This window comes from Anopheles bellator, chromosome 2, assembly GCF_943735745.2.
Source record: "Anopheles bellator chromosome 2, idAnoBellAS_SP24_06.2, whole genome shotgun sequence".
NCBI classification, from domain to species: Eukaryota; Metazoa; Arthropoda; class Insecta; order Diptera; family Culicidae; genus Anopheles; species Anopheles bellator.
The window spans coordinates 55453525-55475610 of NC_071286.1; the positions used below are offsets into that span (position 1 = coordinate 55453525).

The 22086-nt window shown below is 46.3% G+C and overlaps 8 protein-coding genes across 8 annotated transcripts; 4 read left to right on the forward strand and 4 right to left on the reverse strand.

Annotated features, from left to right (window-relative positions):
• Nucleotides 1-321: 321 nt before the first annotated feature.
• On the reverse strand, nucleotides 322-2848 carry LOC131209238 (transducin beta-like protein 3). The gene is made up of 2 exons (XM_058202252.1): nucleotides 2787-2848; nucleotides 322-2712 (listed from the first exon to the last, which is right to left on the reverse strand). The coding sequence occupies exons 1-2, from the start codon at nucleotides 2813-2815 to the stop codon at nucleotides 345-347; spliced, it is 2397 nt and encodes a 798-aa protein (XP_058058235.1). The 5' UTR covers nucleotides 2816-2848; the 3' UTR covers nucleotides 322-344.
• Nucleotides 2849-2940: 92 nt separating this feature from the next.
• On the forward strand, nucleotides 2941-3852 carry LOC131210649 (transmembrane protein 186). Its single transcript, XM_058203927.1, has 3 exons — nucleotides 2941-2968; nucleotides 3038-3416; nucleotides 3480-3852. Exons 2-3 carry the CDS (start codon nucleotides 3047-3049, stop codon nucleotides 3791-3793), a joined length of 684 nt encoding a protein of 227 aa, XP_058059910.1. The 5' UTR covers nucleotides 2941-2968; nucleotides 3038-3046; the 3' UTR covers nucleotides 3794-3852.
• A 211-nt stretch (nucleotides 3853-4063) lies between these two features.
• Nucleotides 4064-4947, forward strand: LOC131210362 (small ribosomal subunit protein uS7m). The gene is made up of 2 exons (XM_058203597.1): nucleotides 4064-4182; nucleotides 4237-4947. The coding sequence occupies exons 1-2, from the start codon at nucleotides 4148-4150 to the stop codon at nucleotides 4880-4882; spliced, it is 681 nt and encodes a 226-aa protein (XP_058059580.1). The 5' UTR covers nucleotides 4064-4147; the 3' UTR covers nucleotides 4883-4947.
• Nucleotides 4948-4979: 32 nt separating this feature from the next.
• LOC131210834 (glyoxylate reductase/hydroxypyruvate reductase-like) lies at nucleotides 4980-6172 on the reverse strand. Its single transcript, XM_058204131.1, has 3 exons — nucleotides 6002-6172; nucleotides 5161-5927; nucleotides 4980-5101 (listed from the first exon to the last, which is right to left on the reverse strand). The coding sequence occupies exons 1-3, from the start codon at nucleotides 6148-6150 to the stop codon at nucleotides 4980-4982; spliced, it is 1038 nt and encodes a 345-aa protein (XP_058060114.1). The 5' UTR covers nucleotides 6151-6172.
• A 284-nt stretch (nucleotides 6173-6456) lies between these two features.
• On the forward strand, nucleotides 6457-7709 carry LOC131210836 (glyoxylate reductase/hydroxypyruvate reductase-like). The gene is made up of 3 exons (XM_058204132.1): nucleotides 6457-6581; nucleotides 6649-7391; nucleotides 7466-7709. Exons 1-3 carry the CDS (start codon nucleotides 6481-6483, stop codon nucleotides 7597-7599), a joined length of 978 nt encoding a protein of 325 aa, XP_058060115.1. The 5' UTR covers nucleotides 6457-6480; the 3' UTR covers nucleotides 7600-7709.
• LOC131210833 (glyoxylate reductase/hydroxypyruvate reductase-like) lies at nucleotides 7459-10212 on the reverse strand. The gene is made up of 5 exons (XM_058204130.1): nucleotides 10184-10212; nucleotides 9765-10111; nucleotides 9007-9111; nucleotides 8172-8944; nucleotides 7459-8080 (listed from the first exon to the last, which is right to left on the reverse strand). Exons 2-5 carry the CDS (start codon nucleotides 9830-9832, stop codon nucleotides 7944-7946), a joined length of 1083 nt encoding a protein of 360 aa, XP_058060113.1. The 5' UTR covers nucleotides 9833-10111; nucleotides 10184-10212; the 3' UTR covers nucleotides 7459-7943.
• A 245-nt stretch (nucleotides 10213-10457) lies between these two features.
• LOC131210832 (homogentisate 1,2-dioxygenase) lies at nucleotides 10458-13210 on the forward strand. The gene is made up of 4 exons (XM_058204129.1): nucleotides 10458-11012; nucleotides 11451-11910; nucleotides 11976-12509; nucleotides 12574-13210. The coding sequence occupies exons 1-4, from the start codon at nucleotides 10998-11000 to the stop codon at nucleotides 12876-12878; spliced, it is 1314 nt and encodes a 437-aa protein (XP_058060112.1). The 5' UTR covers nucleotides 10458-10997; the 3' UTR covers nucleotides 12879-13210.
• On the reverse strand, nucleotides 12807-21936 carry LOC131210831 (zinc finger-containing ubiquitin peptidase 1-like). Its single transcript, XM_058204127.1, has 6 exons — nucleotides 21848-21936; nucleotides 20224-20579; nucleotides 18526-20137; nucleotides 18097-18445; nucleotides 17816-18027; nucleotides 12807-17633 (listed from the first exon to the last, which is right to left on the reverse strand). The coding sequence occupies exons 2-6, from the start codon at nucleotides 20556-20558 to the stop codon at nucleotides 17589-17591; spliced, it is 2553 nt and encodes an 850-aa protein (XP_058060110.1). The 5' UTR covers nucleotides 20559-20579; nucleotides 21848-21936; the 3' UTR covers nucleotides 12807-17588.
• Between the last annotated feature and the right edge of the window lie 150 nt (nucleotides 21937-22086).

Sequence of the window (22086 nt, forward strand, 5' to 3'; positions counted from 1 at the left end):
GTCTTGGCTGAATTGAGTTGAATGATTCTATCGACGCGAAAAGTGGTGAATAATCATGATATAAATTATGCTGGCGCACTTCCGCTAAAATTAGCTCAATTAACAACTTTACAATCAATCGAGTTTGCTTGCCCTCGTTAGAACCCTTAATAGGTTTCGATGACAAGCAAATAAAGTTTATTTTAATTACTTTTATATGTTGTGGAAAACAGTTCGTGGCAGATAGTTGTGAATACGAAGCTTTTGGCAATGCTGGATACGATGCAGTAATAAACTCAACGCTAAATATTAGTTTCGGCACAGTTTTGTCTCTCTTTTATTTATCATCAAATTATCATCGTCAGCTAGTCGGTCCGAGAAGCATGAGGCTGCATGCAGCGCAACGTGTACTCAATAAAATTGAGATCCTTCATGTATTCGGTGAGTCGCTTAAAGTGCCGCTCCGTATACGGCAGTGACGCTTCCAGATGTTTGCCCAGCTCACCTGCTTGAAACCGCCCGGCCAGCACTTCCTGGAGCAGGATGTGCATCGCGAACTGAGCGGGTCTTACATTTTTACTGTTCGTGTTCCATTCGACAGCATGCCGAAGTAGTGTTTCCTTGTGATCGTTCGATAGCTTGCGAACCGTGCCCTCGAAGCCTGTCTCCTGTGATTTGATCACTTCGTTGACAATCTTTAGCGTAGCGAACGGTCGGTCAAGATTGAGCGAAAGTCGCAAAGCCTTCAGAAGTTTCCGTTCCGACAGAAGATTGTTCAATTCCTGCTCCTGCAGCAGCACGTCCTTCCGAGCGTTCATTTCCTGTTCCCGCTTGGTCTCCGTCACGTCGTGCCACTTGATAAGCTGTGAGTCCGATCCACCGCTAAAGAACGTACTCTCGTCCCGCGTCACGCACAGCGCCCAGATGCGACTCTCGTGTTTGTCCATGGTTTGCAAGCATTCCGATGATTTGATCGACCAAAGCTTAAGCAGTCCATCGGCCCCAGCCGATAGGAGTTGCATTCCGGCGGAGAGAAATTCAACTCGCAACACAGACCCATCATGTCCTTCGAGGGTCTTCAGGCAGGTCATATCGGTCAACGACCACAGCTTGATGGTACAATCTGCCGCGTTCGTCAGTAGTATCTGATCGACAGGAGAAAAGCGAACCGACCAAATGCCACGCCGATGACCGCGCAGCACTCCGACCACACTCAAATCACTGACGTCCCACAGTTTTGCCGTTTTGTCCTGCGAGCCGGTCGCCAAAAGTCGGTCGTTCGGTGAGATGCAAACACTGTTGATATCCTTGTCGTGGGCCAATTGCGTCAGCGTGCACTGAAGACGGGGAAGTTCATCGCCCTCTGCGCGCTCGGAACTCTTTGGAATTTTCCAAGTCTTTAAGCATTTATCCTGGCTGATGCTAGCACAAAACTGTCCTGAAACACGACTGATTACTGCACAGCCAACCGCACTGGTGTGTTTCATTCCAACGGCAAGACATTGGACCGTGAAGCGTTCTTCGTCGAAATGCCACAAGCGGATCGAGTTGTCTTTCGAGGAGGACAAAAGGTGACGTTGATTGGCCGAAAGCGATAGCACAATATCGTTGTGTCCCTTCACCAGCTGGCAGTTCATAGTGGCGGTGTCGTAGAGCTTAAAGTCGTTGCTGTTGGTCGCCATCGCCAGGTAACGTTTACCTTGTCCCAAAAGCACAATGTCCAAGATTTCATCGCTGAATCCCGACAGCTGTCGTACGCAGTCGAAGCTAGTGCAATCATGCACCAGCAGATTGTGGTCCGCCGAAACGATGGCCATCTGTCCTAAAGGCTGACTGTAAAAGAGGTGCGTGATCGCGAGACCTCCCTCTTCAGTAGCTTTAGTCACGAGACTGTTCGTTTGCTTGTAGACGATCTTTGCTTCCGTCATTTCCCACACCTTCACAACGCCTTCTTCACCGCCACACGCGGCATATACCCGGTTCGCTTTCAGTTTGCAACCGGGCAACGTCACACCGGATGGTAATACAACGAGCGCTTCAAGTGCCTCATATACTGGGATCGTTTTGATGGCTTCCTCCGTTTCGTAGTTCCACAGGATCAAGATTTTATCTCTGCCGGAGGACACTAAGTACTTCCGATCTTCCGAAAACGATAGCCCAGTAACACGTGAAAAGTGCCCGGCAAATGTTTTCGTCATTTCGCGTGTTTCGTAGTTCCATGCATGTATCTTAACATCGTCCCCTGCCGCGATAATCGTTTTACTATCCACATCCGGATGGAAAACGATCAAATTGACGACGCCACTGCATCCACGCAACGTTCCGAGGCAAAGCTGGCGTGTCGGATCCCAGACCCGAACCGTTGTGTCACTACCGCCGCTAGCAATCAATCGATCGTCTGGGCTGTAAACGAGCGTTGCTATCGGTCCTTGATGAATGGCCTTCCACATTTTGAGCTGTTGTCGTGTTTCACGGTCCCACAATTTGAGCAGTCCGGAACGGTGGGCAGAGACAATGTTCGTTCCGGAGGCCGAAACCGCAAAAGTGAAGATCACATCTTCGTTAATGTCACTGTCCAGTTGCACCTCACCCAGAGTAGCTAGTTCATGCTGGTTGTCCACCGAAACAATACTGATCGCGCCATTGTTTTGGCACAGGAACTCCCGTCCGTCGGTTGTCCACGCAACTGTTCCACCGGTGTAGAATGCTTTGTACTGCGTTTTTACTTCATACCTTTTCGGAGCGAAAGAAATCGTTAGTATTGGCAGGGGCACATCGGAGCATATTTGTTTGCCCTTAGTACTTACACTTCCTTCAGTTTTACTTTCGAATTCATGGTGCACCTTGATTTTTGTGTGCCTCGTGAAATCGCACGTGTTTTGCAATGCGGCTTGATTGTTTTGACATTTGAAGCCGGTTGACGTTCATTTGTTTACAAAATGATTCTAGGCTGATGTCAAAAAGACCGTCGAAAATACAGAAAATTTCAGTGAGCATTTATTCGCCCTTGTTGTGTTGCACTTTTTGGTATTATACAACCTGTTTGTGGCTGTTGTAGCTGGCCAAAATGTTTAGAACGTTTTCGATTCTCTCGTCGATCGGCAAAAACGCTGTTATATCATCGCTCCCACGCCAGCGGCACTTTCCCCTTCTTCTAAACATCCAACATCAATCCAGTGCCGGTTGCCTGGTGAAATATTGCTCCACAAACTCTGTACCGGCTCCCGTGGATCAACCTGCGGCTTCGAAGAATGACGATAACTCGATTACCAACTGGAACACAATCTACCACTTTCCGTCGATAATGATCACTGCTTCGGTTAAGAGGCTGAAATTCTATCCTATGATACTGACCGCCGTGACTGTACCATTTTCCCTGGGCATGGCATACACGAACATTTGGTCGATGACGACGGCTGAAATCGTTGGGGCGGTTGGTAAGGCATCATCAATTTCTTCACCTCCACGTTAATTCAGAAAGATTTTTTACTGTATTTTAGGACTTACCACAACGGTGACTCTTTCGCTGTTTAGCTTATTAACTAATAACCTCGTCGGGTTTGTGTATTGCAACGATCAGCTTACCCAAGTGAAGATCTCGTTTCTGGATCCAAAGGGTAAACGACAGAATCGCATCTATTCGGTCGACGATCTCGTGGCACGGTCCGAACTTCCTCGATCATTTCTTAAGCTTTACTTTCCAGTAAAGAATCACGAAAACAATGACGTCTACAAGTTGGTGCACCGATATGGAGAAATTTACGATGTACAGACGTTTAACAAAGTGTTTGGTCATGAAGTTCTACCGAAATAGACTTCTGAAAATTGATGTAAGGAGGTGTAATACAGCAAACAACTAAATATATTTAAAACACTGACGTTTAACCGCATAATATTGGAACATAAATTATATAAACTCATGGATGACATATATCGAACAGCTTCGGTGATTTCATTTAATAGCGGATTAATTTAAAAGAGAAACCTGAATCAGCTGCTGAAGCCATTACGGGCACATTCCCAAAGGGATTCCCATGCTTTCTGCGACAGCGAGAATGTGACAGAAGTTTGTTTTCATGTTTTTCACGAGAAAGTTTCTTGCCTCGAGAATCAACAAAATACGCTTGCAATGTTATATTAATAAAAAGTGCTAATACTATTATCGAAAATGTTGCGAAGACTAGCTTGTAGCTTTGTGCAGAGGTAAGCATAGTTTTCACTTTATTACCTTTATCTCACATGTTTCTATCCCGGCAGCCACACGAGACGATTACTCGTGCCGGCAGCTCACATGTCGCAGTATGGTCCCCACTTCATCGACCCCGTCGTTGATAAGAAACAAATAGAAGCCTTGAAGGAGTCTGGTGATCTGGCGAAATTGGCCCACGTCCCGATCAAGGCGGCACTAAGTAGCCAAAACACGTCCGTATTCTACGATCCGCTCGTCAGCCAGTTCACGAATTATGTAATGAAGCAGGGCAAGAAAGAGCTATCCCGTGGACTGGTCGAAAAGGGATTCGAAAATATTAAGCGATTGCAGCTGGAACGTTACCACCTGGCCGAGAGCGAAGAGGAGCGAGCTAAGATTGAGCTGAACCCAAAAAAGCTGCTACATCAGGCAGTGGAGAACTGCCGCCCTTTGCTGCAACTAACACCAATCAAGCGTGGTGGTGTTCGGTATCAAGTGCCGGTGCCAGTAACGGAGAAACGTTCCTACTTTCTCGCTATGAAATGGCTACTGGAGGCAGTCCGTGAGAAGGAACGGACAGTACACTTCCCGGAGAAAATGGCGTGGGAGGTGCTAGACGCCGCCGCCAACCAGGGGAAAGTGGTGAAGCGGAAGCATGAGCTGCATCGACAGTGTGAAGCGAATCGAGCCTATGCCCACTATCGGTGGAGCTAAATTGGGCATCGAGTACGAAACTTTATCACAACCGCGAGAAGTTTAAATAAAGATCGAGTCACAGTGTAAAATTATTGCTAATCAAGTTTAAAATGCTTTATTTCTTAAAAGCGGCAACAAGATCGCCTCCGGCGAGTACCGACAGTACATTGCAGGCGCTGATCGCGAACATATCTAACAAACTTCTTTGTGTGGCAGTTCCAAGGTGAGGGACAACAACTGAAATCAGAAAAAGGAACGTTAAACTTAGTTTCAAGCAATTACAAACCTATTCTTACTGCAATTAGGTAGCGTGAGCAGTGGATCTTTCGGATCTAAAGGTTCCGGAGTCATCACGTCCAATCCAGCCGCAAAAATCGTGCCGCTTTGTAGCGCCTCTACCAAAGCCGATTGATCGACGATTCCTCCACGGGCCACATTAATGAGCACGCTGGAGTTCTTCATCCTGGTCAGTGCATCACGGTTGATCATATTTGTCGTTTCTTCCGTCAGCGGACAGGTAATAAAAACGAAATCGCTTTCCCGCAGCAAGGTCGCAAGGTCAACGTATTCGGCCCCGACTCGATCACCTTCGTCCTTTCGTGTTCGACCTGTGTACAAGTACCGGGCTATATCGAATCCTTGTAAGCGCTTCAGAATCGTTTGTCCGATTCCACCGAACCCGATGATGCCGATCGTCGACCCGGGCACGTCTTGCCCGAGCATCCACTGTGGTCGCATTTCCCACTCGCCGGCCGCTATCTTTAGCCTGCCCTCATGGAACCGTCTGGCAGCGGCCAGCATTAGACCGACGGCAATGTCCGCCACTGGTCCGTTCACTACTTTTGGCGTGTGTCCCAGAGCAACACCTCGCAGGGTGAACTCTTTCGCATCCACATAATCCATACCGGATGTCATTGTTGATACTACGCGTAGCTGGGAACCGGCCGCATTCAGTGCTTCGGCATCTAGCCGATCCGCCGTAAGCCACAAGATTCCTTCAGCACCCGGTAGGGACTGAAGAATATCTGATCGTTTCGTGCCGTCGCACACCGTGACATCGCACCTGCAGGGAAAAGTTAATGTTAGAGCAATTTCGGATGTTCCCGGTGCCTGGGGTCGACCAAAGGTCAATGATACCTCTCACGGAGAAGATCGATGTATCTAGCGGGGATGTCGGAGCAGGTGACGAGAAGCTTTGGTCGCCGGTTACCAAACGTGTATTGATCTATCTGCGGTTTCAGCATGCTTGGAAGATCACGCACTAATCGAACGATCCCGGAGCGCATATTATGCGTAGGGGTTGTTTTGATGTTTTCAGCTCGTATTTTCTGAGCGGTTCACTGCTTAACTGTGAATGGTTCGCAAGAAACCTTCGTTGAGGTTAGGTATAAATATTTTTGTTTCGTAATAGTAATGTTTTGCAAACGATAATTTGCTTACTTTTAATCAATCATTTTGTGTCGGAGGTAGTCAAATTAGTTGCCTTCAAATAATGTTGTTTTTGTGGATTTTGTTAATCGTCTTAAACAGCGTTATCATACAAGGCTGGAGATTGCCAAAAAACTTTGCCTTGTCATGCGCTTCTGTGTTCTTAGTATTTTATTTTTTAGCATCCCATGTTCTTTGCGGTGCATAAGATCATCATGCGATCGAGACCGCTGGTTCTGGTAACGCACCACCAGGTGCAACCTTTGGCACTTGATCTATTACGCCAACAGTGAGTAAAACAACCGGGGAACTTTCGACCTTCTGTTAGAGACTTATTTAGATTTCTGCCTCCTTAGCTGTGATGTGATCGTTCCTGAATCCGACTTCCCCACGAGAACGCAGATACTGGCCCTCTGTCCTGGTGTTGATGGTTTGCTATGGACCAGCTACAAAATCAAACTCGACCGGGAAGTGCTGGATACGTGTGGAACCCAGTTGCGAGCAATTTCTCTTACGATGAATGGTGTAGACTGTGTGGATGTGCCAGAGATAAATAAACGGAACATTCCGCTTGGTCATACGCCAACTATACCTAACGGAGCAGTAGCGGATGTTGCAATCGGGTTGATGATCGCAGCTGGCACAGGATTTTGGCATCCTCCTACCGATTGCACTCATGCTTTTACGATTCAAGGAGCTACAGTGGGTATCGTAGGATTCGGCGGAATAGGTCAACTGGTAGCTAAGAGACTTAAAGGATTCGATGTAGGTGCGATACTGTACTACAGTCGTTCCGTAAGCGGACAAGCGAAAGATCTCAATGCACAGTTTGTTACGAAAGATGAACTGCTGCGGGGCTCCGACTATCTGTTCGTCTGCTGTCCGTTAACTTGCGAAACAGCCGGGATGTTCGATCGTGCTGCGTTTGCCAAAATGAAGTCCAGTGCGGTAATTATCAACATTGCCAGGGGAGCAATCGTTGACGAGATGGCGTTGATCGATGCCCTGAAAGATGGAACCATCCGTGCTGCTGGATTAGACACCGTTACTACGGAACCAGCCCCTCCGGAGAGTGAATTGTTCCGTCTTCCAAATTGCGGTAAGAAGTTTCCTGTAGTCTACTGAGTTGTAAAGAGCGTGTATTTTTTCTTGCTTTTCATTTTTTGTTCACAGTATTGGTGCCCCACTTGGGAACAGCTACAAAAAGAACTCGAGACGAAATGGCCTTACGAGCGGTTGAAAATGTGTTGGCAGGTTTGCGGCGCAATCTCATGCCGTCACCATACCCGCCCCCTCCTGCGGATTAATGCAGATCCTTTTGCAACTGTACTTTCAAATACAAGTTATGTTGTCAAAGTTCTTTGAAAGTTCTGGTTCGTTGATCTTCTTCGTCATTTTATTTCTGTCATTGCTTTTGAAACTTAGTGTAGATCAACCCTTTCCAGAGAACGTCAACTTTTGTAAGTATTAAAATATCGTCGCTTATTTCGATAATGGCTCGGAATCGTTCTAAAACCATGTATCAGCAACTGCGCCAAAGAAGTTATGGGCGAGCATGGTGAAAACACCAAACTGATTCGACGCTGACCATCGGGGACTCAGAAGTGAAGATTTCATAGACCATCTGCCTCAAGTCCAGCCAGATTCTGGCCTACGCTGATGACATAGACAGCGGATAGGGTGATAGCATCGGAGCACCAGCGATTCCCGAGAGAACATTCAGAGCTGCTATCTCGGCCATGTCGTTTCGCGTTCGCACCGTTGCGGAGCCGAGATGCGGAATGATGACTGCAAATGATAAGATAATCAATAGAGCAATGATCGATAGGCTTATGGTTTGTCAGATGCATTGTTTTGTACAAGAAACAGATAAATTTACCGGCATTGGGAAGTGTCATCAGCTCGTCGTCCGCTGGCAGCGGCTCAGGAGACATCACGTCCAGGCCGGCCGCGAATATTGTACCCTTCTTGAGGGCGCTCACCAGCGCCTTCTGATCGACCAGATCGCCACGAGCAACGTTAACCAGCACCGCTGTGGGTTTCATTTTGCTAAGCGTAGTTTCGTTCATCATGTGGTACGTTGCGTTAGTTAGCGGAACAGCCAGCACGACGTAGTCACTTTCCTGCAGCAACTCGTCCTGTGGAACCAGCTTCGCCCCTAGTGCTTCGGCTTCCGGTTTCGGCCGTCGTCCCGAGTACAGCAACTGGCCGACGTCGAATCCTTGTAAACGCTTTGCAATCGTTTGACCGATGCCACCAAATCCGACGATTCCAACCGTGCTGCGTTTAATATCTCGCCCCAACATCCACTGGGGACCACCGTTCCACTGAGATCCCTCGATAGCGAGCCGACCTTCGTGGAAGCGCCGTCCGGCAGCAATCATCAGTCCGATTGCCGTGTCGGCCACTGCATCGTTCAGCACGATCGGTGTATAGCCGAGCGGGAACCGACGTTTTTTAAATTCCTCCAGGTCCACGTAATCCATGCCGGCCGACATGGTGGAGATGGCTTTCAGGCGAGAACCACCACGGTCTAGCACTTCTCCGTTCAGTGCCATATGGCCAACCCACATGATACCGTCAACCTGGCCCGCTAGCTCGAGAATTTCTTCCCTTGTCGCCGGATGACTGCTGGGAAAGATGACCTCACATCTGCAAAACACATGACTTTATCAGTCTGGCAATTGCGGGGCTGCGCCGGATGATTCGCTTACTTTTGCCGCAACTTGTCGATGCCCTTCTCCGGCGTTTCCTTGTTCGTAACCAGCACTACGGGACGAGGTTCTTTGTTTGGCATCGTAGCAGGAGTATGTGGTGCACTGGAATGAAGCAAAACTGGCTTTAGAAGATGCGTCTGCGCGTTTTAGTCCCCCAAGGCGATGTGGAAACCATCGCAGTCTAATCATGAGTCGTACGCACACATCAATGAACGTAAGCCGGTTCGTGTAAGCGTTATCAGTGGAGTGTTTGTATTCGTTTTCAAACAATGAAACATCACAATCGAGAGAGCTTAAACATGAATAAGGTGAATTGCGAATACTGTTCGTTGCGAAACTATTTGATAAAAACCGGGTGGTACGTTCGACCAAACAACATGCTCGAGTGCAGTTTTTAGTATGCGCTGAATGGTGCCGTTTAATAGTTTTTGTCCTCCAAGGCGTTCAGCAATGCTACCAACATTAATATAACGTTTTGTAGAAACGATCAATGTGTATAGATGAACTCACGAACAATAGACTTCAGGTTCTAGGTTTTCAGCCCAATGAAATGCACACAAAATCTGTTCCAACTTAATACACTTCTATTTTAGATACTTTTTCTCGGTTAACTGAGATGCAAATATTTTGACAACTTGTAGTTTATGGAATAACAGCTCGATCGTGTATTAACGCCGCACTGTGGTTTTTTCATTGCTATTTTACTGTAAGTTTTGCTGTTGCGCCGTATTTATAAATATTTCTAACATCCTTACCTGGCTAAAGAAAGCACTCCACACCAACCAAGCGATAAAAGAGCTGTGTAAATCAACGAATACCACATAGTTGCTAGGTTTTGACTAATTTGACTTTACTGTTTCTTTCAGAGTATGTTGTTTAGACGGTCAATAAATTATGTTACTGAAGAATTTTCTGTCATGGCCTGATTTCTTTGGCACAGTTTAGCTGCAATTACGAACACCGACTGCGCGCTCGCCGGTTCTCTCCTCAAAGCAGCCGAAAAACTGGATTGACAACATTTGCCCGACGATTGCTTCTGTACACAAGGGTCAAGCAAATGTAGGTCCTTATCTCTTCTGTCTACTTGTGCGACGAAGCCCGGCTAAAATATCGTAAACATTTTTGTAACATGGTTCTGATGGTTTGGAGTATAATAATTACCGAATACACATACATTAAACTAGCCAGGGCAACTATCCTTTGGCGGTACAGATTACCTTTCCATTTTTACATTTTGCTGCGAATTTTTATCATGTATCAAGTATCATGTCACATGTTGAACTTTATTAGCATCAAAACCAAAGTAAAATTCAAAACAACCATGAGCAGCATCTTGTATGATTTTTTACAATCACACATCAATCATAGTACTTGTATATGTGTGACGACGAATGTGTTTGCTCGATCGATTGATCGTGCCCAGCAAGAGTCAGCAACAGCACATTAACGGGGGACAAGTATTTTGTTTCGACCGGCATGATCAACAAGATATTAGAGCTCCATTCGTGATGCTGATCCTAGTAACAGGCAAAGCAACCGAGCAGCAACAACACCGTCACCGGCACCGGTTCGGCCTTACGCGATGAAGCGGACCACTTTGGAGGATCGCCTGATGCCTCGCCATTGCAACACAGTAGAACGAGAACCCGAAACGCGAGAAATCCGGTTTGATCGGTTTCTGGATAGCAGCACGTTGGAACTACGCAGATCGCCGCTTATATTGTGTCTAACGCTGGACCACACTAAAGGCTACAACATACCACGGACACTGGGAGATCGCCAAGACATTTTTGAATAGTTAATAAGTTCTGAAACGCAGCCACCGACTTTCAGTCGATTGTCGCCGCCCAAACCGAGTGCAACAAGTGTCTCAAGAAGTCTCCCGGAAGTGAACGAAACGGATACAGTGTTGCAAAGTGACCGTTATCTTTGTTTGAGAAAGATTAATCTAAACAGTGTTAGCATCTTGTGCTTCAAGAAGAGTGAACATGCCCGAATATAAGGTATTCTGGTGGGGTTGTATTGCGGATTCAGTGGACATTCCTTATCACGTCTACGAGGAATAGGTGCTAGATAAGACGTCATTTGTGCAGTTCATTAAAAGAAACAACTCATGAAATCCGTTCCGTTCTAAAAACACCAAAAATTCATTAATCTTATGGAATGGAAACGCGTAGAGAAGAAAGAATTGTGTGCAAATACCGTTCACAGTATTTTTAGACAATACCCAAAAAGGTCGTCAAGGGTTTTGATTAGATGCACTTTGAATTCTAAACGTACTGAAACTAGACCATCACACTGATCGCAAATGTTCTTTTGATCTTTTAGGGGATCGGATAAGTAGTTTTAGAGCCAACAGATTCCGCAAAGAACCTGTTTATGTTTTTATCAACAGTTTAGCTGGATGGCACATTTTCAACTAAAATTCTTCCATTCGGCAGTACTTGTCCGGTTTCGGGTCTCACTTCTCGTCAGAAGATCCCCGTTGTCCAAATGCCCTGCCAGAGGGACAAAACTCACCACAAAAGTGCGCCTATGGACTATACGCCGAACAGCTGTCGGGCAGTGCTTTTACGGCGCCCCGCACAGAGAATACGCGCTCCTGGCTGTACCGTATCCGACCATCGGTGGTCCATCAACCATTCGTCCGGTACGAAGGTGTGGCTCCGTACTTGCGCGGAACCGCCTGGGAAGAGCAGCACCCGAATCCGAACCAGATGCGCTGGAATCCGTTCGATTTACCGGCCGCGGGACGTGAAGTAGACTTCTTATCCGGTTTACATACGGTCTGTGGAGCAGGCGATGTTCGCGCTCGGCATGGGCTTGCCGTGCACGTCTACCTGGCCAACAGTTCGATGAAGGACACGGCGTTTTACAATAGCGATGGAGACTTCCTCATAGGTAAGCATATAATAAGCTTTTTCTCATTCTCATTTTAAACTTGATCTTCTTCACATTCTGCGTAGTTCCCCAGCAAGGTGCTCTGGACATTACCACCGAGTTTGGTCGCTTGTATGTCAAACCGAACGAAATCTGCGTCATTCCGCAGGGTGTACGCTTCACCGTGGCACTGGAAGGTCCGTCCCGTGGTTACATCCTAGAGGTGTACGACGGTCACTTCCGCTTGCCCGATTTGGGCCCGATCGGAGCGAACGGTTTAGCGAATCCGCGTGATTTTCTCGCACCTACCGCATCATTTGAGGATCGCACCGTTGACGGATATCGTATCGTGTCCAAGTACCAGGGAGCCTTATTTGTGGCCAAACAGTCCCACTCCCCGTTCGATGTAGTTGCCTGGCACGGAAACTATGTGCCGTACAAGTACGATCTGGCTCGGTTCATGGTTATCAACTCGGTCAGCTTCGACCACTGTGATCCGAGCATTTTCACCGTGCTGACCTGCCCAAGCAATCGACCAGGGACAGCGATCGCCGACTTTGTTATCTTCCCTCCGAGATGGTCTGTCCAGGAGGGTACCTTCCGGCCACCATACTACCATCGTGAGTATCTGTACTGAATCTAGTGGATCAAACCGCTCTAAACCTCATTTCCTCTCATCGCTAGGTAATTGCATGAGTGAGTTCATGGGACTAATCTTTGGACGCTACGAAGCTAAAGAAGGAGGCTTCCTGCCGGGCGGTGCTTCCCTGCACTCCATGATGACACCACACGGTCCGGATCATCGGTGCTTCGAGGGCGCATCAAACGCGGAACTTAAACCGGAACGCATAGCCGATGGCACCCAGGCGTTTATGTTCGAATCGTCCCTGAGCATGGCCGTGACACGGTGGGGAGAACAGACGTGCCAGAAACTAGACGCCCGCTATTACGAGTGCTGGCAGGCGCTAGAGAAACACTTTCACCTGTAACGCCGTGCCGTGCTTTCGGATAAGTCGCCTTTTGCGCCTAGTTTTGGTTGTTCAATTTCCGAGTGTTTGTTTTATTATCCTGTATTTTCACATCGAACTTTGTGTTTCGGGATTCCTTTGAGTCAATTAGATATTCGCCATCTATTTGTGTTTTCTTTTACTCAATATTTACGAATATAATCCTTTCAGAAGCAAATCTTTTTGTAAATCATATATGTCCGCTTATGCTCGGTCCTGGTAATGAAATAATTATGATAAAGTGATTCTTTGCTTTTTGCGTTGTGCTGTTCGATACAATAAACCGTGTGCACGTTCAGCACAACACCTTCCCATAGAAACACGTTTATTCTTTGACGTCTGAAACAGGTTTTAAGTGATTTAATATTATTTTATTTTTATTTTTTGTCTTTTAAGTGTGACATCCCACTCTTGCTATGTATCTCAGCGCTGTTTACCGTTAAACTTAGTTCCTTCGCCTTCTGTGGACAATTCGCATTTATGGTGTTTCGTATCTTGTGTGATGTGTTTTTCACTTTTTTGTTGTTGTCCAGATATTGACCAGTCACCAATATCCGTTTTTTTTCTTTCGTTTTAAAAATGCTAGTTATTATTGCGTAGTTCTCTCTCACATTTCCTTCCGTTCGTACAGAGTTTTATGCACAAAAATATTTGATTCAGTTTAAGGTTCATGACTATTAATGCGACTAGGCATTTGCGTTCACCGTTTGTTGTACCGACACCCTCGGCCAGCATAGGTGATAGGCACAGACAAATTTCCATATTTACACCGTCAGAGAAACAAAGCGGAGAAATTCGATGTGACGTGCGATGGGAAAGCCGAGTGTAAGGAAGATGCCCTCCCCGGTTTTGGTTACATATAAATTGAAATCAAACGTAGTTGAGCTGTGGTTTGCTCGTCAAACGACGTAGGCCATGCTAGCATGTCTGTATCAAAAAAGGGGCTTTATGTGGCATTGTTTATTGTGGAGCAGAAAAAAATCGCAGTTAAACTAAAGACAACGCTACGTTTTCGGTTCTCCTGTTTTGTGGGAAATTCCTTAGAGACAAATTGTTTGCTTTACAATACATTTTCCATGTTCGAAATTAGTCTACATTTATCCACGTTCGAAAACAGAATTTTCTAGCCACCTTTGATAAATCTCACTGTCCATGTTTTGTGCAATTAGCATAGCCAATTTATCCCATGTCCTGTGCTGTGCCATTATAACGTAGCCATGTGGTTTTATTTTAATGATAAACTGTCCGTCCATTTTTGGATGATTTGATTTGTTTTTTTTTAATTATTATCATCCCATCCGAATGCAAATGTATGTATGCTGGAAATATCTTTGTTTCGTACTCAGGAGATTTATTGTGTCCTATGTTTTATAGTTAGATACTGATGGAGCTTTCAAACTGCGAGAAATGAATGCGTTGGTCTGAGTGGAAGGCATTTAAAGCTTTTTAATAGTAATGGTCATTTTAATTTAGTTGCACCAACGACGGATGGATGGAATATATATTGATCATTAGCCGCTAACAAGTGGGCGTTAGGAAATGGAGCATTCAAAAACTGAGTTCATGTGCTTATTTTTTGGGTAGTTTAGGTAGCAAAACAAAATCTGTTACCGTGTGTCCTAATTATATGATACTCCACTGAACTTTGGGATGCGAATGCGCACTGCTACACCTTGTTCACATAAGTATTGTGAGTATGCATTCAGATAGACGGTACAGGAGGTACTTTCAGTGATTTGTTACGTCGTTTACTATTTTAGCTTTTAATTTACAACTCATTTCGATTGTGCTCCTCAGGTCGGTCCGAGATAGGAGGGGGGTCTTCTAGGGTTAGCTTGGTTGGTGTTGGTTTGGATAGCCTCACTATCTGCCGGAGAGCACGCCACTCGTCTTTCGTCTTAGGAACGATAAAAGCAATTAGCTGTTTTCTCGTAAAAACAGGGAAATAATTTTCAAAAAATAACTTCGCGTTCTCCAACTATACACACAACTATGAGCAGCTTTCCGTTACTACCTCCCAGCAGCTCGTCATTCCTTACGACTGATCAATTCCTCGTGCACTTTTTAAACAAATCGTAAAACGAGACGCGGAGTTTTGTGTTGTTTTTCGCAACGCGGTGTTCGTTCATGGACGGTGAAAAGCTATAATTATGAGCGGCAGGCTGGGGCAGCCCTTGGTTAGGGGCACCGGCAAATTATGCTTATCTGCAGTGACAATGAGTCGAAACCAAATATTGGTCCTCTTTTTAGAAAAAGCGATTTGCTCAGTTGTTAACTTATTTTTTCTCTCCGCACGTTACAAGCCGTCCGTTTGACAGAATAAATGATAGTAGCGCAGTTAATTTTAAAAGTTACAACCGACGGATTAATTGGAATATTACAATGCACCGTGCAAATTCGTTTCCGTTGACATGATCATGATCAGGTAAGTTATGTACTAAGTACAATGCTGTATTTTAGAGCTATAAGAATATGGTAACCTTATGAGTAGTTTTGGAAATGGCCATGAACGGTTGATAAACCGATGAACCGATGAAACGAATCGTGGCGAACAGTAAGAATTAAACAAGGAGCATAATATCGATTGATAGTGAAAACTTAATCACGAAACCGGTAATCGATCGTACAGATCAAAATCTAAAATAGCAATGGACAACAATTAAAACGAAATGTTAAGTTAACAACGCACTAATTCAATAGCAATGATACTTCCCCACTTGGAACATCCAATAACGTATTATCAAATTGTGCTTAAAGCTGTAATAGCTGCGTATATCAGCTGTGAAGACACTGAGAAATGTCTTAATAAGTTATTGCTTTTAGAGTGGAATTTCAGAGAGCAGTAGAGGGGGCATGCATCAATTGAGGGTGAAAATTTATACCAGTCCTTCTACTCGTCACCCATACCAAACCGTGTTTATAAAATAAAATTAACCATGATTTTCCAGCGCAGAAAAGCAATGATTTGTACAATAAATGTCACTATGCGATCGGTAAACTTAGTACTTTCTAAAACAAGAGTCAAACTCTGGTTGTGTTGGTATTCACGTGCCACTAGCATGTTACGGATTATGTTTCGGTCACAAGCAAGCATTCCATTTTCACGCACGATGCAAGCTTGCAAATACAATTTTTAAACGTGTTTCACTCGTCAGTTCATCAGGTAGTATCGAGGTTGACAGGGCTGCCGTCTTCAATGTCTTCCAATTAGTTTCTTCAAATGTTCAGCGATAAGCTGTACACAAAATGGATGCAACTGTAAGCTGAACATCGTCAGCCTATTTTTCTACTACAATTAGTTTATTTTGTACCTTTAAGAATCGCATTGTTCAACTTCGATCGTTTCCGACCACTGACCGCTTAGCGATCGTCGCACGATCTTCGACGGAAGCGAAAACGAAAGTAAAATGTTGCACATTTGCTTTGCTCGCGGGAGTGCCCTTTTTAGTCATTGTTTTTTGCTATATCACAATCCTTTAATTGAATGTTTTCAGGATCACTTGTCTTTGTTTTTCAGGGGTAGCGTATGGGTTTGGTTTTAAGATAAATTCTATCTTTCCTTTCTGCAGGCCAGGATCGCTCGGCCGTTGTAATTGCCGGATAAGTAAGTACTAACTTTTGGTTTATAATTCGTTTGGATTTGTGCTTTTTTAATGCTGCTTGTTTGCCATTTAGTTTCTGTAGAATTGTGCTCTTCTCTTTGGAGGAAATGGATTGTCTCTTGTGCAACTCGTCGGCTTGCATGTGTTTTGCTTTCTCTTTTTCTCGGTGCGCTTCCTAACTACCGAAATGTATTTTTTACGTGAATTCGTTCCGATTTTTCATTCCTCGTTGCGATCAGAACCCAAAAGTTGGTGAATTATTTATAATTTCATTCGAAGTACCCGACGCTTCTGAATGATAAAGTAACGTACTAGCGTGTGATCGTATTATTTAATTGTAAGATTTCGTATCGAAAGGTGAGTACGTTAACGCTTAACTCTTGAGCAGAGTACTACTTTGAACACATAAAAACTGGCCAATGCTTCAACGAGAGAAGACGAAAATTGTCACTACACTTTTTTCTTTTTTAAACATCCTTTCCACCGTTAAAATGAGCATGCATGAGCAAACGCGGCGATCAAATTAATACAGCTCTTCCGAATGTGGTGTATGTTTTGCACTTTGCAAGCTTATTGAAAATGATTAAGCGGAACCAACGGTTTCCGTTACTTCCGAGGAAAGGAATCTACATCCATCTTGATGACGATTTTGTTTATTTATTTTTCGTTAAAACACCGTTCGATTCACACGCAGCATTCGCTAGAAAATGAAAATACTATACACACAATCTCAAAACAAAGGAAATTCTTTAGTAACTATTTTCAAATCACTTCAACATTCTTAACGTTAAGGAATTTCGCAAAAGCCTTATCGATGTTGCTATGCATTTCACTTGACTTTGGTTGAGAGTGATTTTTAACTTAATCAAAACCAGCCATTCTTCCATCTTTATCTGTTCTCGCGCACTTTTTTCTTTCATATCCTTTTTCGCGTAGTTTTTACAAATACTAGAAGGGAATAGGCATACTTGTAAAATTAAACTAACCGTCTTCCTGTTGTGATCCATTGTTGCCAGTGCAGCCCGCGCGATTGTGGCTTACAAACGTTTATAGCATAGCTTGAATCGATCAGGAACCGATCACGGACACGTCAACGGTCCGGTGGTATGTGTAAGGACTTCAACACCTTGCTGGCCTGTGGAAGATATGTTTGGTAAAAACAATTCAATTAACTCACGTAAATCATCCTCGTTTGTTTCGTAATACACGCATTTAGAGTAAAATACTGATACCGTTGGCGATGGAAAATGTGGACAGCATCCCGAGAAGCTTTGACCAAATTGTCATGTCAACGCTAAACCCCCCAACCTAACTCACCTGATACTGTTCCTCAGTATCAATGAGGCCTTTGACGGCAACCACCTGATACTGGGGAGCACGCATCGCGGCCGAGTTCTTGCGTATCAAGCGCAATGTGTCTTGTGACGATCCGAGTGCTGCCACCTGGCGCGGTCCGTGGCTTGGGTCGAGCACGAGCAATGAAAGGCCGGAAGTGCGCTGCTCGATGCCGATGATGGTGCGAGAGTGTCCTGTAACAAGAGAACCACAAACCCAAAAGGTTGTACAAAATGCCGATTTTTTTTTCGAAGCGTATTTACCTTGATGTTGCAGGTACAGAGGTGGTGTATGGATGCGTGGTTCCTCAAAGTATCGCAACACCCAGTTGAACAGCTCCGGATGACGACCATCGACCGAAGTGGGGCGATGGAAGTCGACCAGCTCGCAGCGAATACGCAACCACGACAGTACGGTGACGATCTCGGTTGCACCGATCCATTTGCGGGTGTTGTAGAGCTTGCAGCCAAGTTGCTCCGAGCCCTGAATGTCGAAACCTTGGGCCCACGCTGCTTCAACCATGCGCTGTAGGCGTGAAATACTGGGCATGGCGGTACGGGCTGGCCCATGCGATCCCCACGCCGAGTAGAGTGCTTCGTTGTAGGAGGTGTTCTGCGTGAAAATGAAATCAAAAATTGACACAAAACCATCCTCAGAAGAGCATTCAGGACAGTGAGGATGGTGTTACATACCTGCAACAGTGAGGAGAGCATCATCTGCAGGTTTCGATAGCCACAGCCCCAGCCCTTATCACCGTAACTGGAGGCATAATGATCGACGCTCGAGCAGACGTACGTTTTGATCACGTTCGGGGACGAGGAGGACAGCGAAAGGACCCGCGGCGAAACGGACTTCGTGCAGGATGAACCATCGTCAACGCCGTGTGATTCTGCCGCCCGCAATCCAACTTGCCGTTCGTAGTAATCGGCCACACTCATTTCACCGGCGTAAACGGCCCGCTGCATGGCGGCCGCCGACTGCTCCCGGAAGTTACCCTGATCGTCCATGCCGTACTGTGCTCGCAGCATTTCGAATTCGCGCTGTTCGCGTAGTTTCTGTGCTTGTTTCTCGAGATCCACAACAATCGCAGTTGCGGCCGCCGCCGCTGCTCCCGCTGTTCCTGCCGAGCTCGCCATCGGTTCGCCTCCAGTAAGATACGGGTGCTGGGGACTTTTCGAAAAGTGTCGTTCGATGTGGTACTCCATCTCCTGTGTTTTCATATTATCGAATGAAATGCCACAGACGGGACAGAGGCTGCCAGTGCTACCACCATAGCTACCGTTCACGGTTGCGGCACCACTGGCTTGTGCTCCACCGCCGTTCGCCCGGCCATCCGCCTTCGCCGGACTTAGAATATCCCGATGTTCGATGTTAACGTGGAGTTCCAAGTCCGAACCGGACTCGAACGTCCGGTTACAGATCGGACACTGCAGTACGCTGAGCGTGTCGACATGTTGGCTACCGGGACCACCACTTCCGCCCGATCCATTCGCTCCCACACCATTAACACCGGGACTGAGCGGATCGAAGTGTGACCGATTGATGTGTTCCTCCAGCACCGTTGGGTTATCGGATGTGTACGGGCACAGCAAACACTGCAATGGACTGGCCGGTTTGGTGGTGATGGTTGTGGTGCTAGTTGTTGTTGCGACCGTCATTATAGTTGCTGGACCACCGGCACCTCCGGGGTTTGGTTTGTGAGTTTTCAGCTTCAAACCTAGCTGTGATCTTAAGGGTGATCCTTGCCCGCCTGCACCGGCACCTGCCGGTGTTGTGCATCCAGCGCCCCCACCATTCAGCAGCGCCCCACTATCCTTGCTGAGGGCTCCATTTGTCTGGTCGTTAGCACTTCCGGATGCCAGTACTTCTGGCAAGTGTTGCAGCTGGTTTCCACTACCTACGGCCACCTTACCGTTCGTTAGATTGTGACTACCATTCAGATTAGTGCTGCTACCAATTAAGCTGGATCTGCTGCTGCTCATGCTGCTACCGGGTGCTGTCGAAGTATTGCTCGCAGAAGACATTTGCATCTTACTTCCACCAGCCAATGCCGACGGGTTGCCGTTGTGGAGTAGTGACTCCGCCACCGGTTGATGGATGTGGTTGGTGCAGTTCGCGCCATCAGTTGTTCCGCTACCGTTGACGATACTGCTATTGCTGTTGGTGATAACGGTACTACCGCCACCACATCCAGAAACTTTTCCCGCTGGTCCAGAAATCGGTGTTAGTAGTTCCGATGTGATCGACGGAGAAAGACCGCGGCAGTCAGAGATTGAATCGGAATCACCGTCGACACTGCAAAAGCTTTAACCCATTAATGCATTTTCGCCATCCTGCTAAGAACCGAGCGGGCCTCCTATCAATTGAAGGACCTAGTGATCATGGCGTACCTGGGCGTCTGATCGTCGATAAATGACATCAGCTCGTTCTCAGGCGTCAGATAGTCAAGATGCGCCTGATTGACATGGAGAAGTAACTCGGCCGCTGGTACACCAGTCAGTCCACAGAACGGGCATTGGGCACTACCCTCCACATGGTACTGGCGCGTGTGTTCGCGCATCGCTTCATCGGACAAGCCAGACATGCCGCAAATTTCACACGAATGCTCCTGCTGCTGCTGGGTTGTGTGCCCGTTCGTGTTTGCCGTGGGCAGAATTCGTTCCTGTGGCCCTTGAGAGCTGCCATTGGGCCCTTCTTTGCCGTCCCGTCCATTGTGCGTTGCCATCGTTAGCAAATCGCTGAAAAGCTGAAAGCAAGAACAAATGGCAGCGGAAAGTGGTCTAATGAGCAGTTCGATAGCAAATCAGATTGTTGAGAGCTTTAAGACTTCCACCCGAGGTGCCTTCAGAAAAGGGCAGATGCGTGCCTCAAGAGCCCTTCAGTTAAAAATAAATTCCATTTCACGAATGTAGTGTTTCCCAATGCCCATTCGCATGTTGCCTAACATGATGTTTATGATGATGATGATGATGACATGATGCGCCACGTGCACGGCGACCACTTTCACTCGTGTTCCGGTTGATTATATAAATCCATTCTTCACTAAGGTACTTTCCATTCGTGAAACAAATGGTATACACATTTTGCAAACCGAACCACACACCTAGACTTTTCAGCATCAACCTCAGCAGCGAAAGCCAACACCGAAAGTGCGATAAAGTTGGCGGCCATTGAATGACAAGGAAGCTAAACAAAAAAAACATTAATAAATATAAGGAATCGTGCAGGAAAGTGGCCGAGCAGGAATGGCATCGGCCACCACGAAACGATAGCGAACAGTTATTGATTTATGAACCGAATAACTGAGAGCATGCGGTGAACGTATGTATGTGGTTGTTGGTGCAGTCTCTGTTGGCCATGTGAACACCGAGCTAATTTTCAATCCATTCGCCAGTCTAAGCTTAATTGCTAAGAATTAATTGTGATTCCACAGTGCACCGGAAGGCACAGATGATTTCTCGAAAATATTTTTTGGCGGCGCTTTTTACAATGTTGATTACAAGAACTTCCACAATTTTCATAAGGACGTAAAACTAACGACTTCATGGTGTCCTTTGAGTGGGGCTTCTTCGAAAAGTGGTGCACAGCCGCCTTTTCTCAACCACAAAAGGAGGATTGTCAATCAATGTAAACCGCACACCGAGGATCAATACTGCGACGGCTATCCTTGAGCTCGGTGTGGCTGACCTATAGGCACGTTATAGAACTGATATGCGTACGGAGGCCACTTTCGCTGCATTCCATCTCTTGTGGCAGCGATGTTGTTACGTTTTTAAGTTCACATTCACCGAGCACTAGCCTGGGCTTTTGTTGGTCACAACTTTGCATAGACGCATTCCACTTTCCGAACCCCACTGGTGGGTAGATCTTGCCTCTTTTTGTTATGCGTAACTGCACAAACAGACGGATCTCAGGAACGGAACGGGGCGCTGTGTGGTGCAGCGTTTCCTGTGTGCACTAGATTTCGTTTTCATCTTTCGGGTGCACATTGCAGAGAAGATGATTGATACGCACCACGGGTGTTACCGGACAGAGCACGGCGTAAATGTGATAGGCGATGGATGGCTAGAGGCTTAGTTGCCGAGGCCTCCTCCGGAGCCAGGCACCCCCAGGACGGACACCGATGGGCCAAAGGTGATGCGACGATCAACAGAACAGACACGTTCTGAGCCGCTTGCGGAACGAATCCTACTGCAAAACTTCCCTTCGATTTGCCTGCTTTTTCGATCCGTTTGAAGTTTGGATTTTTTTGT